The sequence below is a fragment of the Juglans microcarpa x Juglans regia genome, chromosome 1D (genome assembly GCF_004785595.1).
Source record: "Juglans microcarpa x Juglans regia isolate MS1-56 chromosome 1D, Jm3101_v1.0, whole genome shotgun sequence".
Classification (NCBI taxonomy): domain Eukaryota; kingdom Viridiplantae; phylum Streptophyta; class Magnoliopsida; order Fagales; family Juglandaceae; genus Juglans; species Juglans microcarpa x Juglans regia.
Genome location: NC_054594.1, coordinates 3,854,878 through 3,865,351, shown reverse-complemented (window position 1 = coordinate 3,865,351; position 10,474 = coordinate 3,854,878). Strand labels below are relative to the sequence as shown.

Genomic DNA, 10,474 nt, shown 5'->3' with positions numbered 1-10,474 from the left:
TAAAAACATGAAACATTTATCATTTTGGCAATGAACTGCGCTGATACAGAAGTGGAAAATATTCTTTTGAAGCTCTCAGTGACAAGTGAAATTATATCCAGTCAATACATCAATGCTAAACTACATGCTTGTCCATTCTTAAGGACCTTCTATTCAACAAAAAGTTCCAGAAACTCTCTCTCTTTGATTTATATATATAAATCTAATCAAAAAATTCGTCAACTTGATTTATCTACTCTATAGGTTGCTTCGGTTCACCACACACATAGAAAGATTGTGACAGCAAAAATCTGGAAGAACAATAACCTAATTAAATAGGTAATTTCTCCCTGTTATAAAACCAATCAAACCATCATGAAACCACCTAAGAACCGAGTATGATTTGGCCCATCACTACCTTTACCAAACTTTCGGCAGCATATGAGCAATTTTGAGTGCAGAGTAATGAAGATTTGAATCCCTGAATCCTCCACATTCTTAACATCATCCATGACCACCTGTCGAGGTTACTACTTCCCTGCCCTTCTCTGCTTGCTTCAGACTCTTTCTCAATTCTCGTGAAGTCTGGCAATGTAGAAAGGGGAAAACACAGGACCAAGAAACTTCTGTTAATATATCTATATGTATCTGGCTCCAATGCGTAAACCACAAGAAAAAAAAAGGGGCAGGGAACATTATTTCAAACAATAGGAACCAATCGGATCAATGATGTCATTTCAACAAAATTCCTTACTGATAGTGATAGACTGACATAAATGGCACATTTCTACAATTTCCAATTCTTTACATGAACTCTCATATTTTAAAGGACATAAGAAAGAGTAGAAAAATCTCTTCAGAACTGTACCATGGATTTGCATGGCCGTTAAATACAGTTATGACTCCTAACCAAATTTGCACAGATAGCTGGCATTTATCAAGGTCAATAATCAATATCTGAGAATAGATCTGGAGACAGTCATCAGAGCACATCTCTAATCACAAGAGTTCCAGATACGTGGCACACAAGTGCAGACAACAGCCCCAAAAATGTATTGAAATCAAATAAATACAAACTACCCAAGATAGTCATAGAGGATCATGATAAACTATGATATATAGCATTCCATGGGGGCTAATCCTACATTTTTCGGTTTCAATTCATAGTGTTCAAGAGATCAGCGGACTACAAGGAGCTTTAACAAAGCTGATAGTTTCCTTTGCCATTCATTCTGCATTTACCATCTGCGGATTTTAAATTGACAGTATAGTTTGTCCCCAAAATTTTTGAATTGTAACTCTTTAGGGGAATTTCTTGTACACTTCCTGCATTCTAGATTTTATCATTCTGTAAATAGATTTCTATTGCTTATCGAGAAAAAGGAAAACTTTATACCCTAAAAATATGTAATGAAAAATGAAAGGTAGAGACAAACAAACAAGAGCATCAGGGAATGCCGAGCAGAGAAAAATATAACGCCATAGGGATGTCTCTATCTCCACCTCAATATCCCAACATTACCTATTAACTCAATTTAGCATGGCTAAACTTGATCTTTGCACTCCCAAGGGTAAGTGGAGAGAGATGAAGATCAACCCAAGAAAATACCAGTCTGCCACAACCCCCAACCTATATTACCCCAGTTAGAACTTTATAGTCCTACAATGTGCTCATCACTTTTGAAGACTCTGAACTGTCAAAACACAAGGTGTGTTGTCCCTCTAACAGAATGGATTTACCAAAAGAAACAGCTAATTTGGTCCGCTTAATTCCTTGGCTTTAGCTTTTCCTTAACTATATAAAATACAATGGAGTGACCAAGTCCCATCAGGTCCACATCACAAGCCTCCATTTTTGTTTTTTAATAAATAAACATAAGTATATTGTGAAGAATCATCAATAAAGGTGATAAGATATACATTTTTTCCATGAGTTAATATTTCTTCAAATTCACAAAGATCGGTGTGAACTTAATCTAACAATTCGGTATTCTTTTCGACACTTTTATGAGGCCGTTTTGTAATTTTTTCTTGACTACATACGTCACAATTCTGAAAATCTTTTATCAGTTTGGGAATTAATCCTAAACTACTCATTATTGCAACATATTTACTATAAATATGACATATATGTGCACGCCAAAAATTTAAAGAAAAAAGCATATAAACAAAAACATTCGATACTTTATTCTCAACATTCAATTTAAACAATCCATCACAAGCATTGCCCTTGCCCACAAAAATTTCATTTTTTGTAATTACATATTTGATCATATTTCATAGTTTGTTTGAAGCCAACCTTGTTGAGCAAAATACATGACATCAATTTTTTTTTGCCTCGTAGACAATGTATATAACACATCTTTGAGCGCCAGTATACATTCAGAGGTGAATTTCAGCTTAACTTTACCACTCCCAAGAAACTTGGTCTTACTTAAATCACCGAGCATAATAGTTCTCTTCTAAAAATGAAGTATAATTTTTTAACCAATCTTTATCATAGCAGACATGCTCGTTGGCACTAGAATCTGCCCACCACCCTTCAACAAATTGAGCCATGTTAATGTTTGTAATCATTGTTACAAATAGCTCATCGGTTACGTTAACTTGAAGATTATTTTCTCGCTTTCAAACTTGCAAATCCGAGCAAAGTGTCCACTTTTGCCACAGACAAAACAAGTTTTATTTTGTGAAGGGATTCCTTGGTTTTTATTCTTTTGGCTTGGAAAACTCTTTTTGTGAGGTTTACTAAATTTTTTGAAAATTTTCTTTGTCACTTCAATTGACTATTTATCGGATTTTGACCTTTGGGCAAGCCACCATTTTTAGAAATTAAATTCACCTTTGTCGTGGAATTCTCATTGCCATTTTTAATCATCAAAGCATATTGGCCTCTAGCTTCCTCCTCTACGCGAATACGTGTGATTAAGGTCTCCAAGAATGTCTCCTCTTGTTTGTGGCGCATCGACTTTTGAAAATCCCTCCACGAAGGTGGTAGCTTGTCAATAATGCCACAAACAATTAGATTTTCTCCAATCTTAACGCCTTCGAGTCTAACTTATGCTATAATCATTTGAAAATCTTGTCCTTCCTCTGCAACGGACGTTCTATCTACTATTTGATATCGAAGGAAGCAAATTGCTGCATATTTCTATGCTTCGGCTTCTTACATATCATATATACTCTATAAAGCTTTCCAACTTTTCTTTGCAGTGGACTAAGTCGTATTGTAATAATTATAAAAATGATCCGTAAGAAAATTCAAAAGATAACACTGACAATTATACTTATCTTTTATGTATTTTTCAACCTTTTCATCACAAGCTTTCACTTGTGCTTCAATCAGATTCTCGGTAATGATCTAGATAGAATTCTTTGTGGTGAGAACATAGGAAACATTGAGAATGCTTAAATAGAAGAGCAATTTGCACTTTCATCTCTTGAAATTGGCTCCCTTGAAGCAGAATGACTTATTAAGATCTCCAACACTTTCTGTGGAGTTCTTAGTTGTAGACCTCATTTGAATCTCTTAAAAATTATTGGTGAAATATACAGTAATAAAATAAAAATTACAACGAAATAGAGATTGAAACGAAAACCAGTTTAGACTAAGGCATGGAAAGCTCACTCTCTTTAAAGAGATTCAAGTCCTCTGTAATAGACAAATTTTCTAATGAATTGGTACAACAAACATTCTCTTGACTTGTATCCTCCAAGATACAACAACCCTAATGATCGTCGTATAGCTAAAACCAACTCTGCACAAGCAGTTGAGCCCAAAGCTCCAATAGAAAAAAAAAAATACCTATTTTTTCTTCATCTGGAAAAATTCTTAAGAGCATCCACACTTTTTTTTTTTTAACTAACTCTATCTGTATCCTAAAGATTGACCCCCAAAATATATATCAAAATCAGGCCTATTTTATAGGGGTGTATAGGGGCGTCTAAGGCTCTAACTTAATGCATATATGATAAAACTTCAATATGGTTTGATAATAAAATAGAGGAGGGCCCCAGCCCATGAGACTAAGTCAACAATAAATGGAATATTGACAATAGAGCAACAAAACCGGACATCTATGTAAAAATCGTGAGCAGTTAAGACATTAAAAGTAACCAAAAAAGCACATTAACAAACTGCTCCTAATCTTAATGGTGAATAAACTTTCAAATACCACCATTATTTTGAATTTGAAAAAAAAAATGTTGCAAAATCTACTTAGTAAAAAATACTGTCATTCTCCCTCTATTTTTTAATAAAATAATATAAATGAGAGAGATATTTCTGTACAAAGAATGATTATTATGCATCATGAATGTATGTTTTGCATTCAACCTTCACTTAGTGAAACAATAATTTTTACTTCAGAATTAGTAGTAAACTATAACTTCTAAATGGAAATAAAAAATTACTGCTCACGCATAACAGTCCAAGTGTTGAGATGAGCTTTATTAGTCAACACGTTACGACCTTGTGCCAATCCCGATTTCATGAGTATATTTGAGAAGAAGTCCAATTTTCATAAGAAGCGACTCCACTCTCACACTCACATAGGTAAAATCTGTCAAGGGTGTTCTTATAATTCTAACACCCTACTCATAAGAGCTACAGATTTTTCATTAAGAGATTTAAAAAAAAAAAAAAAAAAAACTCATCCTGTAATCATTAAGACCACCAAATGATTCGTTCTTCCTATTGAACTAAATTCTAAGGATCTCTAATCTCTAGGTTGGGTACCCTCATATGTGATTCATGATTGTATGGACTTTAATCCCATTCCCATCAATGTATTACAGACCATTTCTCTTGCCAAGGCCTTGGTCAATAGATCTGCAGGATTATCACATGATTATACCACTACTCAAATATGATCTCATAGTACTATGTTTTCTTCTTGTTGGTCTGGATTTACCATTATAATAGCGGTTTTGTACTCTACCAATAGTAGCAGTGTTATCGCAATGAATTAATATGGGTGGAGTTGGTTTTTCCCATACAGGAATTTCATGTAATAAATCTCTCAACTAGTTTGCTTCCTTACTTGTTAAAGCCAAAGCTATATAAGTTCAGCTTCCATAGTTGATTTAGCAACAATTGTTTGTTTTTTAGACTTTCAACATATAACACCACCACCCAAAGTAAAAATATAACCAGTAGTTGAAAAAGAATCTCCTAACAAGATATTCCAATCGGCATAACTAAAACCTTCAATTTCAATAGGGTACTTTCTGTAAACAAGCCATAATTTTTTGAACTGGATAAATATTTCATTATCCGATCCATTGAATATCAATGCTCTCTTCCTGGCTTGGTAGTAAATCTACTAAGTAATCCTACTACATAAGCAATGTTAGGTCTAGTACAATCAGTCGCATAATGTAAACTAACAATCATGCTAGCATGCTAGTATTTTTTAGTAAGTAAATTTTGTAACATTTTTTTTTCAAATGTAGAATAATGGTGGCATTTGAAAGTTTATACATTATTATGATTGTAAGCAGTTTGTTAATATGCGAGACCTATAACCTTTTTCAAGTTCCTATAAACACATATAAACTCATATTAACATCCAAACACATATAAACTCATTTTAGGTGGGCTTATGACTCATCTCAACTCAGCTCAACTCAACATCCAAACACAACTTGTCTCATAGGCTAGACAACTCCTCTATTTTATTAACAAACTGTTTTGAAGTTTTATTGAATATACATTAAGTTAGAGCCTTTAGACGTCCCTATAAAATAGGCCTATTTTTGCATATATTTTGGGGATCCATCTTCGGGATACAGATAGAGTTAGGCCCTGTTTGGATATAATAAGAGCAAATTTGGATTGAGAGATGGGTTGAGATCTCACTACTATTCATTACTATTCACAAATTTTAACTCGCAAATCTCACTAATATTCACAAATCATCTCAACTCATCTTTTAATCCAAACGGGCCTAAGTGTTTCATCTCATCATTACAACTTTCCCAAATTCTCATACAAAATATAATAAACAATTCAACTTTTTCAAATATTAAAACAATAATAGTATTAAAAAATAATACTCTAACAATATTTTATTCAATTTTCAACTTTCATCTCAACCCATCTTAACTCATTATCCAAATCGCACTTTAGTTAAAAAATAAAAAATAAAAGTGTGCGCATGCTCTTGAGAATTTTTTCAGAGGGAGAAAAAATACGTGCTTTCTTTTATAGTGGAGCTTTGGGCTCAACCTCTTGTGCAAAGTTGGTTCAAGCTACATGACAAGCAATTGGGCTATTATATCCTAGAGGATACAAGTCAAGAGAAGGTCTACTGCACCGCTTCATTAGAAAATTTGTCTATCGCAGAGGGCTTGAAAGAGAGCGACTTTCCGTACCTCAGTCCAAGCTGGTTTCGTTTCAATCTCTATTTCATTGTAATTTTTATTTTACCAACAATTTTTAAGAGATTCAAATGGATCTTACAACTGAAAACTCCAAGGAAAGCGTTGGAGATCTCAATAAACTCTTCCGTTTCAAGGAATTCATTTCAAGAGATAGAAGTGTAAGGTACTATTCTATCTAAGCCTTCTTAGCATCTCCTATGTTCTCACTACAAAGAATCCTAGCAAGATCACTACCGAGAACATGACTAAAGCATAAGTGAAGCTCCTGAAGAATGTTGAAAAATACATAAAAGATTAGTACAATTGTCGGTATTATCTTTTAAATGAATTTGCGGATCATTTTTATGATTATTACAATACTACTTACTCCTCTACAAAGAAAATTTGGAAAACTTTACAGAGTAAATATAATACGGAAGAAATTGGAGTAAATAAATATGCATCAAGTCGTTTATTTTAATATAGAGAAAAGATATTTGCAACCGTGAATTGTGCAACCGCCGTGTAATCGGTTTGAAAAAAGTGAATAAAATATGAAACCTACATGAAAAAAATTAATTTCTTAATAGTGGACCCTACTATTTTTCAAAGCGATTACGCGGCGTTTACGCACTTCACGATTGTATGTGAAATTACTCTTCAATATAAGATGGTAGATGGAAAGTCTGTTGCAGAGCAAGCAAAAGATTTTCAAATGATTGTAGCAAAGGTTAGATTTGAAGGCGTCAAAATTGGAGAAAATCTAATTGTTTGTGGCATTATTTACAAGCTGCCACGTGCCACCTTCGTGGAGGGATTTTCAAAAGTCAATGTGCCACAAACAAAATGAGATCCTTGGAAACGTTAATCACACGTATTCGTGTAGAGGAGGAAGCTAGAGGCCAATATGCTTTGATGATTCAAAATGGCAATGAGAATTCCGCGACAAAGGTAAATTTAATTTTAGAAAAGAGAAAGAGTAGTGTTATTTGAAGACCTTTACGCCAGACACAATCTACATCGCATATTTCATTTATAAGATTCAAATTTTAAAATTTATCTTCCAAATCAAATTGTGTCACGTGGATAGTGTATGGTGTAAAGTCATTCAAATAGAATTATTCCTTTAGAAAATGGTGGCTTGCCCAAAGGTCAAAATCCAAGAAATAGTCAATTGAAGTTGTGAAGAAAAACAAATTGAAAAAATTCAATAAACCTCACAAAAAGGGCTTTCCAAGCCAAAAGAATAAAAACTAAGAACCGCTTTCACAAAATCAAGCTTGTTTTGTCTGTGGCAAAAGTAGGCACTTTGCTCGGATTTGCAAGTTATGGAAACAAAAAAAAAAAAAAAAATCAAGTTAAAGTAACTAATTCGCCGTTTGTAGTAATGATGATAGACATTAAATGGTTCAATAGATTCTGGTATCAACAAACATGTCTGCTATGATAACAAAAACTATACTCCCTTGAAGAAGAGAAAACTATTATACTTGGCGATTCAAGCAAAACCAAGGTTTTTGAAATCGGTGAAGCCAAGTTGAACTTCACCTCTAACATATACTGACACTCAAATATGTGCTCTATACACAATATATAAGGAAGAATTAGATATCAATTTTTTTACTCAATGAGGCTGACTTCAAACAAACTAAGGAATTTGATAAATATATAATTACAAAAAAGGAAATTTTTGTGGGCAAGAGCTATGCTTGTGATGAAATGTATAAATTGGCATTTAGTTCTCTACCTCTTAGAGCATTCTCATTGTCTTGGCCAAATTCATCTTCAAAATTTAGCCAATATTACATTTTTTTATATTTGTCTATTCCATTTAAATTCAACCCCCACATTGGATTATCCATTCACTCTCTATATAATAATAAAATATTATTAATTTAATAATTTTTTTATTTAATTTATTTTTATCATATTTTGTATCTCTACCAATTAAATATTAATAATAATTATATTCTAATTAAATTAATATTAAAAAAATCATATTTTCAAAAGTTATTTAATGCTAATAATAAAAAATATTTTACTTATCAAAAAAATAATAATAAAAAATATTTGATTAAACTCATTTAAAATTCTATCTAAATTTCTTAATTACAAATCAAATAGTATTTTTTCTTAGAGTGAGAAACTAATATTTTAATGTTTGTTTAGAGTGAGAAATTAATATTTTAATGTTTGGTGAATCAATTGTGATTCTCCATATTTGACCAACCACTATAGCAAAAGTCTAAATTATTTTAGATTTACCAAATTCAATAGAGGATGTTTTTAACATAAATTATGTATATTTTAGCCAACCTCCTCATTTGGCCAAGCTCTAAGTTTATGGAGGATTTGAACAAGCCATTTGACTATTGAATGAGAACGAACACTAAGCATGGCAACAGAGAAACAATAACAGTAGTAGATGACAACAACTTAAAAAGAAATAAGATCAGATTCGAACCACGCCCAATGTTGAATTGTAATATCATCTGAAACTGGAAAATGAAGCTCTCGAGATAAGAGAAAGACGGAGAAGATTACGAACCGTTGATTGGACAGGGGGAGGATCGAGATCAATGGAGCGCACTGACATCTTAGCGATTTCAGTAATGGCGGCCTCCCGGACACCAGGGACGTCACTTGTTAAATCCTCGTAGGCAGCCTCGAAGGCCTCCTCCCAGAACCTCGGTAATCTGATCCGTCGGCTATTGGTGTACACGTCCCACATGTGCTTCACCACCTTCTCCCTCTCCTCCATTTCCTGCACCGCAAGCAAATAGATGAAACCCCAACCCAAGATCCAACGACACGACAGAAGAAATGCTAAGCAAGAGAGAGAGAGAGCGAGAGAGAGAGGGAAAAGCTTACGAGGACGTCGAGATCATCGCGAATGGGGTTGTCGAGATCGTCGGAGAGGCGGTTGAGGTTACCGGCGGACCAACGGAGAGTGACGGTGCCGGTTAGCATGGACCAAAATGCGAGCAACAAAATGGCGGCCAATGCCCAAAACTTGTAGCGGCCTTTACCAAAGAGGCTCGAATCGGAGCTTTCTTTCTTCGCATTAGCCGTCGTTGTTGGAAGGGCATCGTCTTCCTTCATTTCGATCAAAGAATGAAAAGTGCAGTTTTTTATTTTTTGGGGTTCGATTTGAATAATTTGATTCGGTTATTTCTGATGAAAGTCCGATGCCGACTTTACTCTCGGGTTTCGAAGGAGAAAATAATCCGATTTGAGACGGAGAAACAGATTGATTTTGCCGTTTCTGGAAAAGAGACGAAGGGATCGGTCGTTTTATCAAGATCGGGCTACGCGTTAAGGATTATTCTATTACGTTTGTACCACCATATCCACTTCCATTAAAAAATATGTACATTAAAAATTACATAAACAATTAGCTTTAATCAAGACTATAATTTACGGTTAAAACTTGTTATTTGTTAGACAAGTAGCTAGTTTAACTGATATGTACTCCCTTGATAATAATCTATAAAGTGGTAAGGTCGTTACTTCTAATTTATACGGATGAGTTCTCTTTGTAGAAATAAGAAAATATATAACAATTATTTTTCTAATCGTTATTAATGACGCTTATGTGCTGCATAAGGATATAAAATATTAGGAGTAACAATATGTGATATAATTTGTGAAAATAATATCAACACAATACGAAATTAATAAATTTGACTTTGATATAAATAGATTCGGATAAAAACGGATTGATTCATTAAAATACGATTAATAAACGGATCAACTTGTTTAACCTGAAATCAACTTGCAATAATCTGGTTAAATTTTATTTTAAAATTATAATTTTATTATTACTGGATTATAATATTAGTATTTCTTAATATGCTTTTATTTTTACTGTTGAGATTGTAATTACGGACCTATGCTCATATTTATTATTCTTGAATTTGTAATATTAGTTTTATTATAGATTAAAATCTAAAAGTATTGATTTTTTTATTTGTAGGTAGTCTTATAATTTTTTTTAAATATGTTGTGGTTATTAATAAATATAAATTCTAAATTTTATGTAAAATTATATTAATTGTGTCAAATAAATTATGTAGATAATTAGTTCAACCAATTTATATAAAAATAAGTTAAAATGAATCATGTCTTATTA

At 33.0% G+C, this 10,474-nt stretch overlaps 1 protein-coding gene across 2 annotated transcripts; it reads right to left on the bottom strand.

Annotated features, from left to right (window-relative positions):
• Positions 1 to 9,647, bottom strand: LOC121253023. 2 transcript variants are annotated; one of them, XR_005938326.1, is made up of 4 exons: positions 9,214 to 9,633; positions 8,891 to 9,106; positions 398 to 564; positions 1 to 290 (listed from the first exon to the last, which is right to left on the bottom strand). XR_005938326.1 is itself a non-coding variant. In XM_041152918.1 (3 exons), exons 1-3 carry the CDS (start codon positions 9,442 to 9,444, stop codon positions 484 to 486), a joined length of 528 nt encoding a protein of 175 aa, XP_041008852.1. In that variant the 5' UTR covers positions 9,445 to 9,647; the 3' UTR covers positions 1 to 483. The 2 variants fall into 2 exon arrangements, 1 of the variants encoding a protein (XP_041008852.1); XM_041152918.1 differs by having other exon boundaries at positions 1 to 564; positions 9,214 to 9,647.
• Positions 9,648 to 10,474: the final 827 nt, after the last annotated feature.